A 23,670-nucleotide genomic window follows, 5' to 3' on the forward strand; every position below is an offset into this window, starting at 1 on the left:
GCTCTTTTAGTTATGGTCGCACAGCAACTCCCACTTGCATTGCCAACTTGCATTTTTTTTTCTTTTTTTTTGTGAAGAATACCTTGCTTGTAGAGAAGAGCTCGCCTGAATGCTTTGTTAATGACTGCAGGGGCTCTGAAGCATTCTCGGTGTTGGATCCAAATTTACTGCCCCAGTGGAACGACGATTCAAAATTGTTACTGTACATCATAATAAGACTCCTTTTTGGGGGCGATGCTGGCAAAATGTGCGCCTAATGGCACTGGTTTCATTCTCTTGACAAAATAATGAGTAATAAAGGCTGGTTAATACAACTACAGTAATTGTTGTTTTGCTAATCTTGCAGTCCTACCAAAAACTCTTGAGTCACCCCTCAGTTCTTTATATTTTGCTGGGTGACATAAATGAAATGGGAGCTATTGAAACATGTGCAAACGTACAAGGAAGTAGAGCAGGGCGATATTACCAAAAATATTTATCACGATATACATTTGAAAATTTGCAATAACTATATAACTGACGATATAATTGACACTAGACAAAACACTTTACAACTCCACAACTTTGATGGGTTTTTTTGCACTAATAATGTATTTTTACTTAAACTAGCAGCTGTTTTATGTGCATTAAAGTTCCTTGCTGACAGTTTAACCAAAAGGCATTTCCAGTGGAAATTGGCCGACATATCCTCAGCATAACCATGTATAATATCCACAAAACTTAAAAAGAGGTTATACACACACAATACGGTAATATTATGTTGAAGCACAGTACGTATCACTCCGCGAGGTTCCTGCCTACGATAGCCGTAATGCTCCGACAATCCATCAAGCAGTCCGGGTTCGTAGGTTAGGAAAGTCGTACTAAAACATTTGTCAGATTTTCGAGCGCCGTGTACGACATAAAATCGTTTCGAGGTCAGTAAACACAACCAGAATTCATACATAAGGCACACGGGATTATAAGGGGCACTCTTGATTTTCAGAAAAATCAAAGGATTGATTTTTAAGTGTGCCGTATTTTCCAAAGAACACGGTAATAACGACGGCCTGCTAGCATGCTCTACCAAAAATAGTGCTTTGTTGTGTGTCTGACGGACGAAAGCTAAACCAGTTCCACACCACTGAAGTTGCAGCATTTTTACAAACCAATTCTGGTTCATCCGTTTCATTCAACGATCCGCTGTCGCCCTTCTCATTCTCCATCGCCGCCATGCTTTTCCTGCCATGTGCGTATGAAAACAAAGGCACTGCGCATGCGCGGTTTTACCCATATTCTATCGCGATATTTCATTTTCTTATCGTTGCCCAACATTATACCGGTATTACCGTGAACAGTATATGGCCCAGCCCTACAAGGAAGTACAATATACAGTGCATAGTGGCTCAAAATCTTATTCATACTTCCATCAATGACAATTTTGAACCAAAAACTTCACATTTACGACTCCTCACTCTATAACACCTTTTGCCACAAAATTTCGTTCTAGTATTTGCGTACTTTGGGAAACCCCAACCAATTCTACCAGTTTCCCTTTCTTAATAATGGCTTCTTGACAGCCACTGAGACCATTTCTATTGAAGCTTCAGTGAACAGTAGATGGATAAACTGAAGGACCAGATTCATCTTTTAAATCTTTACTGGATTTGTTCCTATTTTTTAAGGGCATAACTTCACTGTTCATCTGCTGTAGATATTTTTCTCTAAACCTGTCACTTATTTTTTGTTCTTCACCTATTTCTTCATAATTTAAAAGAAAAGTCTATATACACATCATGTCAAACTATTCATTTTTTACTAATAGTTCTTTAGGAATCAGCTAGTTGGCGCACAAAAACTATTTTATGCCTCTGAAATTGTGTTATCTTTCCTTAGATTTGACTAAAGAAATTGAAACAAATTGTGTTTTCGTGTCAGGCTGCTACTGCCTAAAGATACAACTTAAAATTGGTTCTTTGCTGTGATATTGGTTGTGTGGAGACAGAGCACTGGCTCATCCCTTCAGTTAGATACCTTCACCTACTAAGACTGGATTGACTGTTTTTTCACTCATTTTCAGTGTCTGAAAGAAAGTCCAGAACTCGGAGAGATAAAAAGAAGAGGCAAATCCACACTCTTGATAAGCTGGAGCTAACCAGTGTTCAATATACAGACTGAATAAATGAGCAATTAGATCATTAATAGTGCTAATTAATTTCCTCTTACCTGTTCTGATCGGTTAATCAACGATTTCATTTTGCATCTTAATAGTGGCAGTAATCCTGTCTGTTTGTGAAGCTGAATGATGATGTTAATCGCGTGATAATGTGATTTCTCTAATGGAGAAAAAAAAAAGTACAAATCTAAGTTGCTGGTTTTGTGTAACTACTACAAAACCTGCTTTTGAATGTCTTCAATTTACTAGATAAAAACCACCGATTCTCATTTCAACATCAGTTCAAGCAGGGCCCTTTTTTACTTCTACTCTCAATCACAAATAGACGGCTCAGTAATATTGTCTCATTAAGCAAAATGACATCAGGTTCTCTATTAAATGGTTTGATTTGCTGTTTTTTGGGGGGTTTGGACATTTAGTTGCACAAAGCAATCCCTTAGTGGATGTTCCACATGGTTAGGGACAACTGATTTTTCATTGTTTTGCCAAATAATGATTGCAGTTACAGGTCATAATGTGATATAATTCTGAATTCTGTTGCTCTGAAGGTTGGCCTTACCCACGTTACCCCAGTCACATTTTCTTTGACACATCAGCACATATCCAGTTGCATCCAAAAATCTAAGTCAGGATGTTTTGATATATAGAAAATGTGGATACGCTAAATGGAAAATATTTAGAAACCATAAATTTCCTCTCTTGCTGTTGAGAGAACAAAGAATTTCTGTTAATGTCCTTAATATTTAACCACAAACGCTCTTGGATGTCTGCTTGATCCCACTGTGCTCCCTCTGCGTCCCCTCACCCCAGCGCTGTCCCCACTGTCTCCTGTTCCTCCCACTTCTCTCCCACTCTGTTTTCTTTCCACTCAGTCTCTCATACGTCTTCTGTGTTTAAAGTCCAAATTACCAAGGCAGGCTGTCTGAGTCCCGAGGCTGTTATTGATCAACTAACAAAGAAAGCGGTACAGGGAGGAAGAGTGAGCTAGGGCAGCCAGAAGAAGAAGACGCCCGGAGAGCTTGTCTGAACCGGAGGGTCTATTTCTGTCTGTCTCGGTGCGTCATTATTGGCTAGAGACACTTGGGACAGGAACAGGAAAACAGGAGTAGGGGGGAGGCCAAGAGATCACCTTTTAGAGGGACAAACGGGCACTATAAGTCAGCTTTGTGCGGGTGGGACGGTTCTGGAGCTTGAAGCCTGCCAACTCCGAAAAAGACTGACTACTTGATTTATGAAATGAGGTCAACATGTGTCCAACCTGACGATCAATTATTTTAGGCCTGTGTCGAGTGTGCGCGTTCATCCAAATGATGACGTGAAGGAAGTCCTCAGTGGTAGTCTGCTGAGAGTCAAGTCTCGACATGTTGATCCCTGCTTTCACTCCAACATGGCTGATGTCATCTGAATTTACAGCCATCTTATTCCACACACCAGCTCCTTTGCCAGCATTCAAAGTGCCTGTTATTGAGAGTTAAACCACACGCACACATTCAAAATCTGATTCTTATTTTTCGTTTTTGGTGTAGACCTTGTCAAATCTTGATGTTCGTTTGTGGTATTTGGGCGAAGAAATCTAAATGTGACAAGAAAAAAGAGCAAAGCCACACTTGCATATATTGTGCTAAAAGGAGAGGATGTTAAAGTCCGATTTCTGGCATCTTTTGTGGTGGTACTAATTAAAAACCGTTTATGTATCAAACGTAGCTGTGATGTTAAAAATGATGGCTGTAACTGTGATTTTATGTATATGTATATAGATATATAGAGATATATATATATCTCTTAACCAGGCTCCTGTTTGACAGGTTTTTATGTCTGATGCATTTTCTGTGTCTCCTCCCAGGATCAAACTTGAGAGCTTTCGCTTGTTAGCCGAATGTGCAAACCAATACTTATGCATTTATATTATATGGTTTATATTTAAACGTGCTCTGCGTTCCTGATGCATTTTGTTTTAGTCTTCGTTATTGCCACCATGCAGAAGACCGTAAACTTCTCACTGGTCCACATGGTGGATTTTGACAGAAAGAAGTGATGGGATTTGATCACCTCTGGCCAATGTCTGATCACAGTATCCCAGTTTCAATCAATCCTTCCTACTTTGAACACATTAAGTGAAATAAAGTACATTTTAATTTGCTTGTTTTATCTAAAATGAGGTTCATTTTTACACAAGTTATCCTCAGCGTTTCTTCATCATCTTTAAGAAACAAGATGTGCTGCTGGAATTTCAAATCTTTGCATAATTGACCAGCAATCTGAGGATATTCGTGCACGTTTTTCGCCTGCTATTTCCGACCTTTTCGTCTGATTTTTGAAGAGAAATTCACCAGCCTGTGGCGTTGGCATTAAAGCGTAATGGTCAGTTTGGACTCTCCTTGCGGTGGTTTTGCTTCCAATTCCATTTTTAGAGGTGGAAAAAGTTCATTCTTGAGTGGATCTGGTTCCAGACTATTAATAAATCATGGCTGCGACATCATAGGGTGCTGTTGGCGTCACTGTGTTTATAGGGCCGGATGAGCATGATTTACGCATGTAAACACCCTCAGATTTATATTTAAACAAGTTGTCTTAACCCTTTCATGTTCTTAAGGCATTAAAAAACTGTTTGCATCTCTTGTGTACTGAAGCGAACCTCTGGTATTTCTTAAAAAAGAGATTTTAATTGGAGGACAACCTGCAGACCTCCTCACCCTAATTAATGGCAGTCTTGCTTTCTAATGTTTTACTAACTAACAGTAAAGTGGTAGAGAAAGATTTGGGTGTCGCACTTTCAGGGTGTTACTCCAAAAGGAAAAAAATAATTTCCTAGATTGGATGGGCTAAAGTAGACGACCCAGAGGGAAGGGAAGATTTAAACAGAAGGAAATAGAGGCTTAAAAAAAAAAAGGAGGTAGAAGTTGTAGAAGTGATGATTTGAGGTCCTCAGGAAACAGGGTTATGTTTTTTTCCGGGCTCTGAGGGAGCCAGCCCAAGTTCTGTGTGTTTCCTCTTGATAACACTCAGCAACCTCACTTGTTGTCACACTTACTTGCACTGTAGAGAGTCTGGACTGCGTTGTTATAGAGGGATGAGTCTAGCACGTTTTGTGTTTATTCAGTTGTCCTCCAAGTTGTCCACCAAAACCTGCAAGGAATCACAAGCATTCAGTGTTTCCTGACATCGTCGTAGTTTTGGAAATGTGGAAATGTGAATAAAATATAAAAATGTGGAAAAATACAGATGCACACAAGAGACAAGGAGGAAAGGAGGGGGAAATTTCTCGAAATGGAAAACTACTGGAATCATTGCATGATGGGCTTGCTTTGTTCTTCGTCCTATCTTTGTTTTTGTCAGTCAGTCAGCTAGTGAGCTTCATAATGAGCTTATAGCCTCAATTTTGAATTCAGTTTTACTGATCAGGACAAAGTAAAAAGGGATGAAGTAAAAGAGGTACTAGACAAAGCCCCGCAGTGGCTTCCTCACACCTCTCCCCATCAAGCAGTCGTCTTTTTTTGTCTTTTTTTTTTATCAGTGCTCCACACACCACCAGTCTGACGGGATAAATCTATAAGTGTTCGCCGATTAGTCGACGTGTTTCATAAATGTAATTTTGACTGCTTTTGCAGATAACGCAAAGGCAAACCGGCGAATCTTATGGAAGGAAAACAATGCAATGCATTTAAATGTAGTCTGCAGGAGGGGACCTTTCAAGCTGCAGTGTCATGACTACGAATCCACAGCCGTGCTCAGCCGGAGTATGACGATCTTTAATCTCGCCGGTGAGAGATTGAGCAGTTCATATTACCTTTGAAGCTGATTTGACAAGTGCACATAAGCTTCAGCTACGAGCCATGTCACCTGTGGTGGGGGAGAAAAAACCAGAATACCTGTTGTAATGTTCCGCTCCCTCAGAGCCAAGGGAAAAAAACATGGAAAAGGGAGTGGCCTTGCTGGTGAGTGAGTAAAAATACGTGAGGCTAGGTGTGTGTGTGTGGGTTGAACCATCATTACCTTGGGATCTGAGTACACGGCCAGACATCATTAGGCTTTAAGGCGAGAAAGTCTCCGCGGCACTGGTTTCGCAGTCTGCCTGACCCAGCAGACACGACAGGCCGGCATGCCGTTTAAGATCATTTATTTGGCTGTGTGTGTGTGTGTGTGTGTGTGTGTGTGTGTGTGTGTGTGTGTGTGTGTGTGTGTTATTTATTTATTTTGCCTGGTAATATGCCTGAGCCTTCATTATAGCGGGAGCCATAACTTTGATAAATCACTTGGGCTTGGGGCCCTCACTGCTTTCACAGTATTAGAAAACTAATTGAAATTCTCTTCCGCCCCCTCCTAACTCTCTCCCTCGCTCTAGCTTCCCCTTTTTTCTTTTTCCCTCCCGCTCTGTTTTTCACCCTTTCCCTCGTTCTCCCTTCCCGTCTCCTGTATCGAGGGCCAAACAGTACCGTGTTTTTTCAGTGGAATGGAAGCCAAGAGGGGGAAAATGTCATCACTGATTTAATAGGCATATTCTTACTGAGACACACACACACACAGTTCACTCTGGGGAGTGTTAGGAATCTTGATAATGTCATCGCAGGAATCTCTATAATGTACTCAGGTGTCCTGCAGGCTCCAGTTTGACTGTGCCTCTCCTCTGTTTTTGATTAGATGGGTGCGATGGGGTGGGGTGGGGGAGATTTTAGGTTTAGGGTGATGGGATTTAGAGTTTAGATTCTTGTTTCTGTGGCTTTGATTTCCACCTCCCCGCTGTCTCCGAGATTGAAGGTCTGTTTGGTTCGTTGCCTGGGATCTCCCAGCTGCCACTGGATTGAGGGTTTAGTCGTTTCATTGTTCATGATCCCCCCCTTGCCGCTACTTGATTTGTTTCATTTGCAGAGATGTCTCTGTGCTGCAGCTACAATCGGGGTGTGGCTGTTTTGTCGTGCAGGGTCTCCCAGATGATTTTTTTTTTTCTTTAGCTGTCCGGGATCGCCTCATAACTGCTGGATTTAGTTTTTTTTGTCTTTATAATGATGCTCTATCTCTCAGCTGTGGCTAGATTTTGGGTTTATTTGTTTTGTTGTCCAGGATCTCCCTCCTCCTGCTGCAGCTGCTAGTGCTGCTGGATTTTAAGGGATGTTGCCACTTTTTAATAGCCAGACACTGCTACTGTTTGTGTGACACTTGGGGCTTTGTGTCCACCCAGCAGTCCCGCTTCTCTCGCCAGGCAAGCTTTGTAGTGTGAAGCCCAAGATTTAGCGATGAAAGCAGAGACTCTGTGTGTATATGAGAGGCGGCTTGTGTGTGAACCAGGCGATTTCGTAGAGTTCTGTCAGCACACAAAATTCCCTCTGCAAACATTCCTCTGATGTGATGCAGGCCCAGGGGAAAAGGGCAGCGTGTGTGCCTCTGCGTGTGTGTGTTTTTGACAGTTGACGTGCGTCTGCTGCCCAGACAAATCCATACCGCCACTCTGAGCCACGCTGCAGGCACATAGTCACACATAAGCATACACACGTGGGTTATATGTGTGCGTTTTGGTTAATGAGGATGTGTTGATTGATTAGACTGCAGTAATTAGCTGGAGTGTGAAGGCCTAGAAAGGTCTCCACTCTGGTGGGAGTGTCCCCTCTAGAGAGATGTTGAACTGTGCTATGCACCATTACATCACACACAAACACGCACAGACAAACACCACAGAAATGGTTCCATCCAAATCCAAGATGTGGGATGAGTCATCTCTCAGAGAGACTTGGTGCAAGCGCGAAGGAAGGGGAAAGGATGTTTGCCGCGCGCGTGCGTGCGTCGGAGCCCGAGACAGAAGGATGTTTGCAGCGTGGAGATGTGTGCTGCACACATGAGATGTGCTTGTGCCAGCAGTTTCCTTTCCTGCACAGCATGGCCCCAACACTGACCCGATCCCTCTGCCTTACAAATCAACTCTCTCGCTCACTTCCTCCTCCTCCCGTGCTCATTTGCAGTTTGGCTTCCAGTCTTCCACCCAGATTTCTTTTGTGCAACACGGAGCTGCTTCTAGTAAATGCAAATAATGTGGTACTAAATATGACAAGCTCAGTGTGAAGCCCTGAGTTAGGAGCATGCACAATGAACTGCTTCGGGAAACCATTGCACACAGTGCCACCATATGGTCGGCTAAAGAACTGCGTGTTGATTTAGCGTTCTTGTTGATGCGTGTAAAGAGGCGAATAAAATTCACTTAAAACTTTAACTGTGCATACACCAAATGTTCTGTACAACTGAGGTAACCTCTGCTTTTTTTTTCTCCTCCCTTTTGCTCCATCCTTGTCCCCAAATAGAAAGTTCTACTACATCACTCTGCTGAGGGACCCCGTGTCTCGCTACCTCAGCGAGTGGAGGCACGTGCAGCGGGGCGCCACGTGGAAAACCTCCCTGCACATGTGCGATGGACGAACCCCAACGCCCGAGGAGCTGCCCTCCTGCTACGAGGGGTCCGACTGGTCGGGGTGCACCCTGCAACAGTTCATGGACTGTCCCTACAACCTGGCCAATAACAGACAGGTACAGAGGGGGGGGGGGATCATAAGCATCAATGTTTATTTTAATCTCAATAACTTTAAGAACATCAGACACCAAATGTCTCAAATCACTGGAAAAGTTTCTGTACACCATGTTTTTCCCTTTTATTTGACCTCATAACACACAAGAAGGTGTACTGGCAAATTCTCATAGAGCTAGATTGTTATTTTACTATCATTTATTCCTGATGTTTAAAACTGTCTGTAGTCTTGCTTTGTCTCCTCTAAGATGTGTGGCCTGTCCTGGCAGTGGTAGCGACTGGTGATCGGGTACCACAGCTTAAAAAAGCTCAGTTTGCTTTCTTATTAAAAGTAGCGAGGAAGCAAAAATCCATACCATAAACATAATGGAATCACAAAGCTTTGTAATGTATAAAACCAGCCTCAAACGTTGTCCAACCAGGAGTTATTCCTTTGTATCCATTGATTTGGTTCATAATTTAATACTGATGGACTTTTGTGCAGTCTTGTGTGCCGTTTCAGTTGAAGTGTGGTTGTTTTTATCCACCTGTCCAGGGATAATGGATGCAAATTAGATGCTGTGCAAATACTTTTAACTGTGTGCTGTCACTTTTTAAAAATAAGCAATAAAATAAGTTAAACCTGTGCACTGTAATAGGCCTTGACCGATATAGGATTTTTAAGGCCAATACTGATATTTGAAAAGAAATTGGACATTCATATTATTATAGATACAGATTTTTTTAACAGTTTTCACACAAATGGTCAAAAATGGTCCATCAAACTTGCATCACATCACCAGGCCTGACTTCTCTCCTATCAGGTTGCTTTATCACCGTGAGAATTACTGTACAGATGTTGAAAACACCAGCAAAGATGCACTTTGGCTTGAATTAAAGTTAAACAAGTTCTCCTACTACTTTATTTCATTTCTTACATATAAAAAGTGCCTGGTACACTTGTAAGATGAAATCTGCATGAGTGAAAATACACTAGATCTTTCTCCCTCTCTCTTACACACACACACACACACACACACACACACACACACACACACACACACACATACATTTACTAGTACACCGTCAGGAGTTTGCCTTCTGGTCATAAACACCTCAAATTCGCACCTCGTTTTCTCATGCTATCTCAGTCTCCCACCTCAACGTGTTGGCCAGCTTATCTCATCTGAGCCTCGGGGTGTTATTACTCAGGGTCCTATGACTTATAAATGCGACACGCGCGCACAAACACACACACACATGCATACTTGAGGAATCCTGATAGACCAGCGGGCTATGGTGCATGCAGTGAATCCAAATTTATGTCCAGTCTGTTTGTTTACTGTACTTTAACAGCCCCCCCCGTATACCCTTGCTAATGAAGTGATCTCTCACTTTGGAGCAAAATTTTCTTGGCTCTAATCTGCTCCTGCTACTGGAATTTCAGAGGGAAATTTGTTACTGATACCAACATTTTAAAGATAACATATGATGTGCCGGCAAAATCAAAGATTTCAGGATCAAGGCTGGACGATGAATAGTGAAAATCCAAGTAATATTTGTACCACCTACATAAATTCTGTTGCACATGCAGTGAGTGACAGACACTCCATGGGCTCGCACAGCCGCCTTCACGTCCTTTTCTCCCGTCTTTAGGTTCGTATGTTGGCGGACCTGAGTCTCGTAGGCTGCTACAACATGTCCACAGTTCCAGAGAAGAAGAGGGCCCAGCTTCTCCTGGAGTCTGCCAAGAAGAACTTGCGAGACATGGCCTTCTTTGGCTTGACGGAGTACCAGAGGAAAACACAGTTCCTCTTTGAACGAACCTTCAGGTTGCGCTTCATCAGGCCTTTCATGCAGTACAACAGCACGCGGGCTGCAGGGGTGGACCTGGACAACACTACGGTAAGTGCAACATTGTATTTACCGGTAACTCTATAATGCCAGATGTATCATCTTTGATATACGAGTTCTCTTTTCCCCTGAAAAACCTAAATAAATTGCACAAAAGTAACAAAAGTAGTAGATGTAGCAAAAATTAACAAACAAAAGTTAAATAAAAATTACATTCCTTTCTTTCTTATTTGTTCAAAAATAAGAATTTTCTGGCAATTATTTTAAAGCAGCTTATACTATAATCACGCTGTTTCTATTTTAAGATGATTTATTTCTCATTGCGTTCAAATTTGTATTACTTGGCAGATACTTTTTTTTAATAGAAACTGGAAGAAAAAGGAAGAAGTACAATAAGCTCAAACGAAAAATGAAGAAAGGGGAGGGAAATTTCAAAAAGAGACGGAGAGAAAAGTCTGCAGTCTGATATTGCTGTGAAATGAGTTGGAATGACTGTTGCTGTTGAGAAAACAGCAGCTTTAAACATGTTCTTCACACTTGTGTGGGAGTTTTTAAGCTCAGTTCTCATCTTAAAAAAAAGAAAGAAAGAAAAGAGAAATCTTCCAGTATACAGCAGACTGGTGATTTATACATCAAAACCAGTTGGAGCAGAGAATATAAAATATGCTTCCGACAGATGTGGCGTTTTGTGTCGCATTTTGTTTAAAAAGTAGGTTATAAAATTGGTTTAAATCTTTGCGAAGCTGAATTAGTTTTTTTTTTTTAAAGGAATTCAAATAATTATATCAGCAGGTTTGGCGGAGACTGTTTACTTTAGACTCTCCTCTAAAGCTGCTGAAAGCCCACTCTTACCCTCATCCCTTCAAGATCTCAGTGAGTCATTTTTGTTTGAAACTGGTTTCTAAATAATTCGACGCCTGTTCTCAGATAGCTGTGCGCCTTCTCCCTGGCTTTCTTTTGCTGGTGTCCCCCCCCACGCCGCTGATCAAACGCCTCAGATTTTCTAACATCGACGCATCACGTCGCTTCCCCCTGTTATCCCACACATGGCTCGCAAATGATATCCAGCACTCCATCACAGATTTCAAAGGGATTCTCTTAATTAAACACACACACCCCCCACCTCCATGTTCAATCTGCACACAGCAGATTACAAAGCCAGCTGCATGGCACAACCAAACAACGTGTTTCTGTTGTCTCCACGCTGGCGATGCATTCTCTTTCAGTTCCCTCTCTCTGCAGACGCGCTATAAAGCATGTGATCAAATGTCACAATGGGATATTTTCGCAATTCCAACTTTGAAACTTTCCCAGCATCGCATGGAGGAAACTGAGACTATATTTAGTTTCTGGGCTTGTGCCTTGAGTGTTTTGGGAACTTTCTGGGCCTGAGTTTGTAATATTGAGCAGTATTGATGGGTCATTAATCAAAGAAATATCCCTGTGTCCCCAGAGTCAGTGTTTGGGTTAGGAGTGGACACAAGTTGATGAAGAAATTAAGGCTTCCACATCAATCCCAGAGCAATCCAATACCATGGCTAAAGTGATAATACATTCAGCTCCATGCATTTCCAAGCATATCGGCCTTACTTGTGATCCATCTCACTTCCCCTGTGAGTTTAGTTGACCAAAAAAGGGAGATGAGCCGCGTGTCAAGTATGATCACTGTGTTCTGACCTTCATCTCTCCACAGAGAGTTTTCTTTTTACTCCCGCCTACATCAACACTCCAGATAAGGGAACACTTTGTGTTTTTTGCATTGTCAGCAAGCGGCCAGGCCGTCCTTGACGCAGAGCACGAGGTAGAGCGTGACGCAGTCAGGTCACTGTGCTCCAAAAAGGTCCGCCATGACTGACCCTTTCTGGTTCCTCAAACTAGAGTGAGAGGTCAACTTTAAAAATCTTATGGAAACAATACCGATTAGAAATCAGTGCAATCTAAGAAGAAACCTGGAGCTATTGAAACTTTTAGAAAAGCTAATAAAAGCCTTCCCTGTTCTCTCCCCCCCCCCCCCCCCCCCCCCCTTTCTCCATCTCATCCACCCAGCTAAATTTCTCCTGCTCTCTTCTTAATAGGTCCAGCGTATAGAGGAGCTCAACGAGCTGGACATGGAGCTGTACGACTACGCCAGGGACCTGTTCCAGCAGCGCTACCAGTATACCAGACAGCAGGAGAGGCGGCAGCAGCGCATCAAGAACCACATGCAACAGAGCCACCAGGGCCTGGGCATCAGCCTGTGGCCCTCCCGCAGCCAGCAGAGCTTGGTGTCGACACTGGAGGACGGGGACGGAGAGCGGGAGGAGGGCGAGGAGGGAGGTAGAACGGAGGAGGCGGGAAGCAGGCTCCCCACTGAGGACTACATGAACCAGATCATCAACCGCTGGTAGCAGAAGAATGAGAACAAAGAACAGACATGCATATGTAATGTGAAATGCAAACACATACACACACACTTACACTCACACACACTTACACTCACAGAAAGTGGCGCCTGCTTCAAAGACCCGACTGACTGGAAAAAAAAAATACAAAAAAAAAGAAAACTGACTTTACCAGAGTTGGGCTGCGGGAATCAGAATCCGAGTGGGTTGCTATGGAAACCTGAGCTTGGTCGATTGCATCAGCTCACATTATTGAGATTTGCCCAGTTGTTATTAGCGCCTGCTTGACCTTTCCTCCCCTGTGCATTTCTTTGTCTCTCCCATCATCATTACTGACTGAGCAGAGGAGAGATATTTTTAAAAGTCGCTGACAGCTGAGTAACCCAACCAGCACTCCCGCCTCCGCTCCTCCTTCTGTATTCCTCTCCGTCTCTATGGCCTGATATGGAGCATGAGAAAATGAATTTAAGTCTGTGAATTCCTGCTAATCCTTGCAAAAAAAGAAAGAAAGAAAGAAAGAAAGAGGGAGAAAGGAGAAAATAAAGGACCAGTCTACTTCCTGGATTCTCCAATTTCAAAGGAACTGGGAGAGCAATGAAAATGTGCTGATTGCTGGGCCGAACAAAGAAAAAGGTGCGTCAGAGACTGCCCCAGAAAGATGGAAAGAAAAGTTGTGTAATAAAAGCTTTCCGCTTTACAAATAAAAAAATGAAATAAAAAAAAATCTGTCATCTCACCCATGAACATGCTTTGGCCATGAAATAGTGACATTCTCATTTTAGGATGAATTTATTTGTATTTTTCCTTCTGTGTTGATGCTTTTTTTTTTTAAAAAAAAGCACAATTGTAATAACACTGAGACCAACATTGCTGCCTAAAGAAAAGTAATTCCTTTATGTCTTTGTTTTTATTTGTTTTATAAGTCAAAGCAAATGGATTAGATTGATGTACTATGGACCATAGCCATTACTGAAGCCTTGCTTCTTAGGGGTGGGAATTTTTGTTTTTTGTTTTTCTAGTCAAGGTTTCCACAGCCCTTGTCGCTTGATAAGTTCATTATTTCTCTTTTTTTTTGGTCTCCATCCTGCAGAGAATGACAGCCAATTACAGCGCAGAATCTCACATAGGTGCGAGGAAATCAAAGGGAGGGGAGAGGAGCAAGTGTGCTGCAGGTTGTTGCCAGGAACTGTGTGAGCGGCAAGCGCTTTGGAAGCCTTAACTCAGACAAATGCTTGAGATGGGAGCCATGGAACTTCTGGTCACCATGGCAATGTGAGCTCTTATTGCAGTGGGTGGCATTTTCAGTTTCACCGTTTATTCCCATTTCTTTCTTTTACCTTCTGACTGCGTTGTAAAAGTAGCAGTCTCAAAGAAGCTTCCACCCTACCTGCTGAAAGGGCACCCACAGCGCCGGTGACCCGCGGTTCGTTAGTGGGAGCTGTCTTTTTACCCTGAAGAACGGACAGGGCGAGGTAGCAGTGCCTCTATGTACTGGGAATCATAGTCACCATAATTATTGCTGATACTATGTCTGCATTACACTACAGTAATTTCTCTGACTACTCGTGAGTCTGTGTGGATGAGTGCAATTCTGCAAGAGTGCGTGTGTTTGTGTAAATAGTATGTACAGTATGCCTTTGATTGGCGTATGTGTATGCCTTTGTAAATAGTGTGCCTGACTGACTGACAGAGGATGTGCGATGAGTTTTGCGAGTGAGTGGCTTCATGACCAATTATAATGCCTTTTTTGTTTTTGTGGAGGGCAGCATGTCAGAGCAGTGCGACCCTCACAGTGATGCAAGCCAATAATACTCCCCTCCCCTCTCCTCCTCCCCCGCGACCTGTCCTTAACCCTTGTTTTTTTTTGTCTGTTACCCATGATGAGGCTACGTATAAAGACTATCAGTACGACCACTTAAAATCCTAATGTGCATTTTTGTCAATCAGTCATAAGTAAGCTTAGTGGGATTTTTCTCCTTTTGTGACCTTAGTTCCCCTCTATGTTATTCAGTGATTTGGTCATGTAGCGTTATGTATGCAAACTGCAGGAGGGAATCCAAACGTGCTATCCAGCAGCTGGCCGTATCTTCAAAGGCTTTTCCACGTTCCCACAGGGGTCAGCTTTTTAACTGAAAAGTTAAATATTTGCATGGGGAAGACTGAAAAACTATTTCCACGCAGCGTGCCAGCTACTGGCACAGGTCGAGCAGGAAGCCTGTGGAAAGATCGGATTTAAATGCGTCTTTAGCCCAGGGTCATCATTTTATTGTTTTCTACAGTAAGTAGCTGCTTGAGTCACCACAAAGAGAACTGGAGACACAACTTCTATCCAGATCACAGGTAAAAAGAAAATTAGATTTTGAGTTCAAAGCCCAAGGTTGCGTAGGACCTCTGACGTGGTCACAGATGGGGCTCTAATGGCAGCAGTTTCCAGTCATCTGTAGCTAATCGACATTAAGTCCATAGCAGCTGAGAGATATCTGCAATTTTCTGTATTCTGCCAATGATTGTTTCCTTTCTATAACTGCTGGGAACTTATCTGGTTAGCTGAACACGTCTCAGGAATATAATCAATACTTTAAGGTCATCAAATTAATAGCGCCCAGCTCACTGAAAAATATGGTGCAAAGCTACATCTGTTCATTATCACTTAATCAAGACTTTGTGCTACAGTGGGATTTCGCTTTAGGCTTGAGTTACAGGCTGGAAACAATAAATGTATTTGTTTCACATGCATGGAAGGAAGCATTTTGAAAGAATTTGGGTTTAAAAGTGGATTGGAGTTGGAAAAAATCCCTCATCGACCCTGCCTGCAAGCAAACACTGTCAGCAATAAAGCGGGAAAACGAAGAGAATGTAAAAGTGGGACGGGAAGAATCTAAACTGAATGTAGTCCGCTGTTTGTGTCCTCAGGCAAAGGATGCAGGCAAACAACCTGCTTTCCTGGTATCCAAATACATAAGATGATTCATCTGGTTGTTAACGTTATTTTATTTTTATTTTTTTTGTAAACAAAGGGAACAATTTAGCTGAAATTTAACAGGCCGGATCCTCCTGTCCTCCTGCAGATCTCTTTATTTGATCAGCTCTGTTTAAATCAGGGATGATTTATGAAGGAGAAAAGAACAAGGGCGAGGGGGGATGATGAAAATGTACTGGGACACATCCAGAGTCAATATGCTTCTTTTAAAGTAATGCATTAGGGAGAGGAAAAATGGTTATAGAACGAGAGAGCTCCCTTTTTCATATTTTTCCGTCTCAGTCATTGTATTCTTCAAACCGGAGATTTTTATTTATTTTTTTCCCCCCCTAAGCTCCGGGCGTTTTGCCCACAACTTCTTTTTCAGAGTCACACTCACATTAGTCCATGTTTTGGCTCGAAACCAATAATATCTGGCTCCGCATTAGTGGTTTCGGAACAAATAAGACACCAATTCTGTATCTCAAGAGCGTTTCATTTTCAGCGTCCCAGTTTCAAGTGTAGTAGTCCTCAAAAACACTCCCCGTACCTGAACAGAGTGTGAGAGGAAATCTCAAACCTTTCACCGAAATGATTCCAGTTACCGATGCTCTGAAGCTATGCTCAGATTTTTGTGTCTGATCTCTGTGTATATCTGATGTCTTAACAGCATTTTTCTTTGTGACAATGAAGCAACCCGGGTGTCGCTAGCATCATGCTTTTTATTTTTTTAAAGAGTGTGATAGAGATGTGTGTTGTTTGTTTTTGTTTTTGAGTTGGTGTGCAGTCTGTCTCTGGCTCCTTCTGTATGCATATTTCTGGGATTGTTTCTTATGATTGCAAAAATGAATCATCAAGCCACCAATTAAAATATTTCATTTTTACAGACCGGGCTGTGTTGTGGTTGTCACTGCGTGTCATTTCTGATGTTTCCCATTCTGTCACTTTATTATCAAGCATGAAAAATATCTCCCGTTTTTTTTCTTTTTTTTCTAGCTGGAAATTACAGCCAAGGTACTGAACTTGAAAACGAGCCACATGTTCAATTACACTCAGTGATTTTTTGACAGCTTGAGTGGGAGCCGAGACCTGCAGGTTTCCACACTCCCATTCACAGGCCAATTTGTAACTAAAGGATTTCTTTCTTTTTTTCTTTTTTTTTACCTTTTGCCTACACTAACTGCAAAACTGTGACCCCATAAAGATGCCCGTTCCCCCACCTAATGACGGTCCTCAGTCCTGTCGCCAGTGATCTACAGCCTAATTCAATGTGCAGACACTCTGAGCCTGCCTGATGCACTTATATGCACACAAATATGCTTCTTCCTCTGCTGTGGCAGGTGGGTGTTTGTGAGGAAGAGGACAGCCTGTATAAATATAATTCCGTGTCCTTGGCTGAGCTTCCAGAGGAGAGAGGCCTCCACCCTGCCTCACACCAGTGAGCTTCAACTCTGACCTATCGAGGCAGGCGTAGAAAATAATTTGCCAGGACAGTGACGAGCAGGGCCAGTTGGCTGGAGGGAGATCAAAGCTGGCACGGACAAGAGCAAGAGTGTCGAGCAGATGAGGAATCAGAGAGAGTCTTTATGTAGGACATGAGGAAAGAGATGCTGGGGTTTTTTGTTTTTTTTCTGCCTGACATACGAACAGAAGAGCGGGATGGAAAAGGAAGAGCTGCGAAGCCTCTCTGGCAGCTGGCAAATGGTGTATTAGACTGAACGCAGTCTTTAATCCTCCCCCTAGCTCTGGGTCGCTGTCATTCCAAGTGCAGCTGGACTGGACAAACAATAATGGCTCGACCGTTGCAGAGGGGTGGACAGCTTTTGTGCGGCTGAATGTGTGCATGTGAGTGTTTGGGAGAGAAAGCGCTTGCTCGCTTTTGCAGTGGGAATCCAGCTCCAAGTTGATTGTACGGACTCTGGCTGCAGTCCATTATTAGCAGGTCAAACTGGCTACAGCTCCTCAGTGCTGGTCCCATACGTGCGCCGTGTAAACAAAGAAACTCTGGCGTTATTACTGCTTATTTTCAGCGTGGAATTCTGCAGATAAGTTCATACCGAGTTGCTCCCTTACGTGCATTGAGCCAGGCTATTGTAGTTCTGGAGGACTGCCCTGTTGGCGCCGGCAGCTGGTCACGATGGAGTTTGGTCTTTGTGTCCGGGCTTGAGTCATTTCCAGCAGTGGCATGGCTTAGACCCTCATCGCCAGATATACAATGTGGATAAATCTCTCTACACAAACAATTTGCAGAGTTTCAGTACCCTGTTTTGTCAGATTGTGAATGCGGAGGGCGGTGAGGGAGAGACAGCAGTCCAGAGTGGGAGTACGCATTTTTCCCTTTAGCAATAAAATAAATATGATTAGATGGACCATCTGGGGCTGTTATCTGACCTTCCACTCCACGTCTGGCTAATCTCCCAGGTCAACACCAAATCACCTCTCGTGATACTGCAGGATTGAACAGAAGAATCTAACCTCCCAGGCAGTGCTCTGCTGACTTACACTAGTGGGAGTCCAATCTGAAGGATCTCACAATCCTATTAGGCTTGAAAAATGTGTGTTCATTATGTTTGTTTGCACGCACGTGTGTGTGTGTGTGTGTGTGTGGAGCTTTGGAGCTGTGGGACAGGAGCTCATAAAGAGCTGATCTGCTGCAAACTTATTAACCTCAACATAAAAGCCTGATAAATGTTGATGTTGGGGAAATGTAACAGGACACAAACCCACAGGGGCTGGGCCAGCCCATGAGATCTAAAAGGCTGTTTAAAAGGGATAACATATTCACATTAAGTGACACATGGATCCTTCAGAGAACACAAAAAAATGCTACAGTGCAGGGAAAAAGTGATGCGCTCATTAAGCGTGTGCATTCTCAAAAGAAAGCACCTGGATGTTGTTTTTTGAACATTTTTAATGGACTAAGCAAATATTTTACTCAAACATATACATTTATCAGGGTGTAATTAAGGCTTCCCAACAAATTAATGCATTCTTATGAACTTTGAATTAATCAATTAAAAATATAGAGGTGCAGGCATCGGTTTGTGAAAGCGCCATGTAAGAGTTTCTGTGCAAGAGTAAATAAACGTGACTATATATTAACAGCTGAGGCGAACAGCGAACTGACAGCCTACACTCACTGCAGATGAATGACCAGAGTTGTCATACTGTAGCCACCAAGCCAGGATTATCCACTTTCAGTTCACCCAGCCTGCAATCTACTGACATCTAGTGGTGAGATACTGCATATTGTACCTTTAAGTTGTGGAGACGTTTCACCTCTCGTTCAAGAGGCTTCTTCAGTTCTAAAGCTAAAAGCTGGAGAATCCCAGCTAAAGCCTAGTGGGGGCTGTCCCCTTCAGAGGTGATCGTTGACCCGTTATTGATCATGTGAGGGTGTGGATCATTGCCATCACTGGGGGTTAAGGGTGAAACTACTGTAAGACCTTGGCTGACTTACTCACGTCACCTGAGGTAAATTTGTGAGTGGGGCTTGAAGCAATGCATTGTAGGTGGTTGACGTAAGCCACCACCATGCATTTGTGAAGTTTCTCCTGCGTAGAGATCCAAGCACTCCTCACTGCCCTGCACAGCATATGCTACATTGTTTAGTTAAGCTGTGGTGATGAAGTCCAGTTGCCTTCCTTCTTTTCAAGCTCTCGAGACTACCGTGACCTGAATGACTGAGAACCTGCGCAGATGTTTACGTACGGGTGTGAACAAAACGGTCCTCGTCTCCGGGTGTATTTATAGGAAGCGAGCTCAGATCAGCAAAGAGTGTTTGGTCGCTGTTATGTGGTGAATTAGCTTCATGTTAGTGACCCCAGCTGACCCTCATTATACAGTCAGGGACACGTTTAATTAGCAGCAACTCACGTGAAACGACAAAATGTATTAATATTAATGGAGGTTTAATTGAGGTCGTTTTGGTCCCCCGTCGAGGCTTTCAACCTCTAAAATGGCTGACGTGCGATAGTGTGAGGAGAGGGAGCCCACAGCCCGAGCTCGCCATTTCGAATGTGACCCCAGAGAAGATGGCAACCATCTCCCATAATTCATCTGAAGATGTCACCTTCCTGACAGATGAACAGGCCCTGTGGGCAATGTGTGTGTGCATGTGTGAGACGGGTTTTAGCTATACTTATGCGGACTAATGGGATGTTTAGGCCTGTCCTAATAGAGATATGGCTGAGTTTTCTGTGTATGTGTTAGATTTTGCGAGTCTGTCCGCATGGGCACGTCAAAATGAAGGTCAAAACCAGAAGGATAATTAATGTTGCTGCTTTTTATATAATGTTAAATCAAACCCTGGAACTGCTCCCTCTGGAGGATCAACTGTCCAATTTAATTTAGGCTGCTAGAGCGAGTAAATGAAAATGCAAGAGCCATGTCTCTGCCCCCTGGGACACTGTCTCCGTACCTTTCATCTTCTTTATCAAGACCACACAACAGGTAGAAAGGCAGTCTGGCACATTTTACCAAATCTGCCCCACAGGGATTGTCTATCTAAAAGATATCGCACAAACTCAAGGTAAAGGTTTACAAAATGATCCCAGGTGCTCCTTTCAAAATAAGAGGGTTTTCAGTTTATCTACTTTTTCATTACCACATAACAAATACTTTTAACCAAAAGGACAGGTATGAATGAAGGATTTATTTCCCATGGTTATTACACTGTGCATATAGAATATGTAATTCCAGGAGCTGCATTTCAGAGTAATACCTAGAATCCCAAATACATATAGCTCAACAGCCACTACACACTGAACAATGCTCTCTCTTTTACAGTTCTACAACAGGTGAGTTTTTCAGATTTGGATCAGCACCGGAGACTTGACTTCAGAATATGCATGCTAATCAGTCACAACATTAGGAAGTGAAACATGTGTCTTATCATAGTGAAACATGTGTAAGGGGTTGGATGTATTGGCACCAATTGAACAATTTTTCCTTGAAGTTGATGGGCAAGTATAGTATCTGAGTGAGATCAGGGTCATGGACTGTAAAGATTGATCCTAATTTGACATAGACAAAGTGTATGGAGACGGTCATGAGAGAGGTACAACAGTGAGTGTCTATTATGAACATAAAAAAGCATTGTCAGATTTTAATGTACCATGCAATACCATGAGGAGAGCAGCAGGTTGGGAGCAGCTTCATATTTCAACATAGCAATGATCCCAAATACACTGCCAATGTGGTAAAACTATACTTGGATAGAAAACAAACAATGCAACACTGTCAGTCATGGATTGGCCTCCCCAGAGCGTGGGCCTCAATAATATGGAAGCAGTGTGCAATCAACTTGACAGAGAACGGAACAAAAGGCAGCTATCCAATGAAGAGCTTTGAATGCCCTTCAAGAAGCCTGGAGAACTATTCCTGCAGACGACTTAAAGAAATTATTTGAAAGCTGAATAAGACATTTCAGGTCGTGTTGAAGAACAGCGGCAGTAAAGTGAACTGACGAGCCAGGGGGATGCTGGCGGGAGGGGCTCTTGCAAGGCTGAAATGAACTTTGTTTCAAGTAATTAGCATCATAATTAAGCTGCCTGAATAAATAAGTTGGGAGACTGAACCTTGATTTAAAAGGATTGTGTAGGCTTTCTAATGCCCCTTTCACCCTTTACAAAGTACGACAAAATAGTTTAGTCCAGTCCTTTGTATTCCCAGAAAAGCAAAACGTATCAAAAACAAAAGAAAGGGAGGAAAGTAAGCAAACTAAGGGAAGTCAGCTGTGTAAAGTCAGTAACAGGTTAAGTTGCTTGGTTCACCTATCAGCAGCTGGTAAAGAAAGTGAGGCAATGTGGAATGTGACTCCATATCTATCAGAATGACCCAGCACAACTTGAAATTCGTGGCCCTTAATTTCAACAACAGACTCCAGATATTCAAGATGAGACACAAGGTGAGCTCATATAGTGGCAATTGACAGTTTTTCCAAGGAATTATATGTTCTGGTAGCAGGTTCAGTTGAAAACTTAGCAAAGCCATCGTCAGGCAGCATTAAGCTTTATTCTGTGTTAGGCCCACAGTTTTTAATTGGTATGCCATGAGGTAAGCAAGAGATTTTGAGGAAGCCAGTGAATTTCAAGCAGTTGAAAGAGTAGTTTAAAAATACCACAATGACTCTGCTTTTTAATGTAACCTTTTTTTTTAAAGTAGGTTGTCAGTTATATGTGGATGAATAGATTTATTTATCTTTTTCTAGTTCTAATAAAACACCATCAGACAGCACACTAACATGTGTACACCCTCGAAAACCATTTAATGTTTTACTTAATCACACAGTATATCCACAAGACTGTTAGAGTGAACACTAACAGAAAATAGCTATTATATATCAAATCATTGCACATATCATAAACCTCATTTAACCTAATGCATTGTAACATAATGCTCTTCTGCCAACTCAGCCAAGGTACTATAATTACACTGATGCAGGTCTATAAACACAAATACTGTAGGTTTGGATACTTATTTAAACGGACTATTATCGAGATGATTTCATTATTTACAGTCATTACGATGTCCCTTAGTCTCTGACCTTTGATGTGCCATAGCACCAAAAAGGTTGAAAACAACATCAGGCTGTCTGTGCAGCAGAAGATATAAGTCATAGAAGCTGATGGAAGTGAATATGCAAGAACAATAATGGCCGCCCTGAGGGTGATGGTGAGGATGAGGAGCAGACATAGCGTGTTAGAAACTCAGATTTGACTTTTAAACTTTGTTTATAAACCATAAGCATCATGAATTCTTATATAAATTAAGAAAATAATACAATCATAAACTTAATACTCGAAGCAAAACTTATTTAACCATACAAACCGTGCATATTTATGAATGTATCAGTGATTTTCTTTTTATGCAATATGGTCTATGAACACAAAATCATAAGATGTGCAAGACACACACGAATCAAGAAAGAAAGGAGGCCCACAGAGACTGCCTGGAGTTCAGCTCTACAGTCCTGTTGAAGAATAAATATTGTCACACCAGATATTGACTTTCGAGCTTGTTAAAATCTTACAAACTCTGCTTATGCCTGATTTACTGTATTCCTATTTATGTTTCCTCGTGTTTCAATAAATATTTATCCAAAATATTAAGAAATTGGAAATAGTTCAAGACCTTTCCGACTGCTCATGCTGACCACTGTCAAAGGCCCATAGTGGACATATGGGTGTCAGAATTCACTCATAGAGCAATGGAAGAAGGTCCTGTTTGGTTTTATGAAGTGCATCTTGTGCATGTGTCAGTTACATCGGTAACAGAAGTCAGAATCTTTATTGTCATTGTGCTTTAAGTAGAACAAAATTGTGTGCAAACCCGTTCGGCTCAAGTGAAAAGTGAAAAGAGCGCATTTTTAAAAGAAAAATAAATAAGACAAGAGAAACCTCTGTATATATATATAAAAAAAGAAAGCACTGTAACAGGAGACAGCAGGGTGCATGATTGGCAGAGGTGGCAAAAGCACAGGCATTCTACACTTAAAAATGCTTGTGTTAAAAAAATATTCAGATAAAGGTTAAAATACTGATTCAATTTCTTTGCTCAAGTAATAATTAAAAAGTAATGACTCTGAAATGTCCTCAAAGTATAAAAGTAAACAGGAGCTCTTTGGAAGACATTTCTACTGGGTATTTTTGTGAAAAGCTATCTGAACCTCATGTCATACTAATATAAAAATACAAGAATTCAAAATGCAAGGAATTACAAACTTACAAAACTACAAAATTTAGCTGGGATAGGCTTCAGCTCTCCCAGGACCCTTATGAGGATGAACAGAAGAGAACGGATGGTTCTTCCTCCATCTCTGAGTAAAGTTATC

The 23,670-nt window shown here is 42.1% G+C and overlaps 1 protein-coding gene across 1 annotated transcript in view; it reads left to right on the forward strand.

The window, feature by feature from the left end:
• hs6st1a (heparan sulfate 6-O-sulfotransferase 1a) overlaps positions 1 to 16,725 on the forward strand; it is a 58,576-nt gene extending 41,851 nt beyond the window's left edge. Inside the window, exons 2-4 of the mRNA XM_085442338.1 lie at positions 8,443 to 8,665; positions 10,299 to 10,547; positions 12,572 to 16,725. Of these exons, the coding sequence (XP_085298464.1) occupies positions 8,443 to 8,665; positions 10,299 to 10,547; positions 12,572 to 12,883 (784 nt within the window). The 3' untranslated portion in view covers positions 12,884 to 16,725. The remainder of the gene's footprint in view (positions 1 to 8,442; positions 8,666 to 10,298; positions 10,548 to 12,571) is intronic.
• The last annotated feature ends 6,945 nt before the right edge of the window (positions 16,726 to 23,670 follow it).

The sequence above is a fragment of the Copadichromis virginalis genome, linkage group LG19 (genome assembly GCF_057382275.1).
Source record: "Copadichromis virginalis isolate Kocher_CV1m ecotype Utaka linkage group LG19, C_Virginalis_male_GT1.1, whole genome shotgun sequence".
NCBI classification, from domain to species: domain Eukaryota; kingdom Metazoa; phylum Chordata; class Actinopteri; order Cichliformes; family Cichlidae; genus Copadichromis; species Copadichromis virginalis.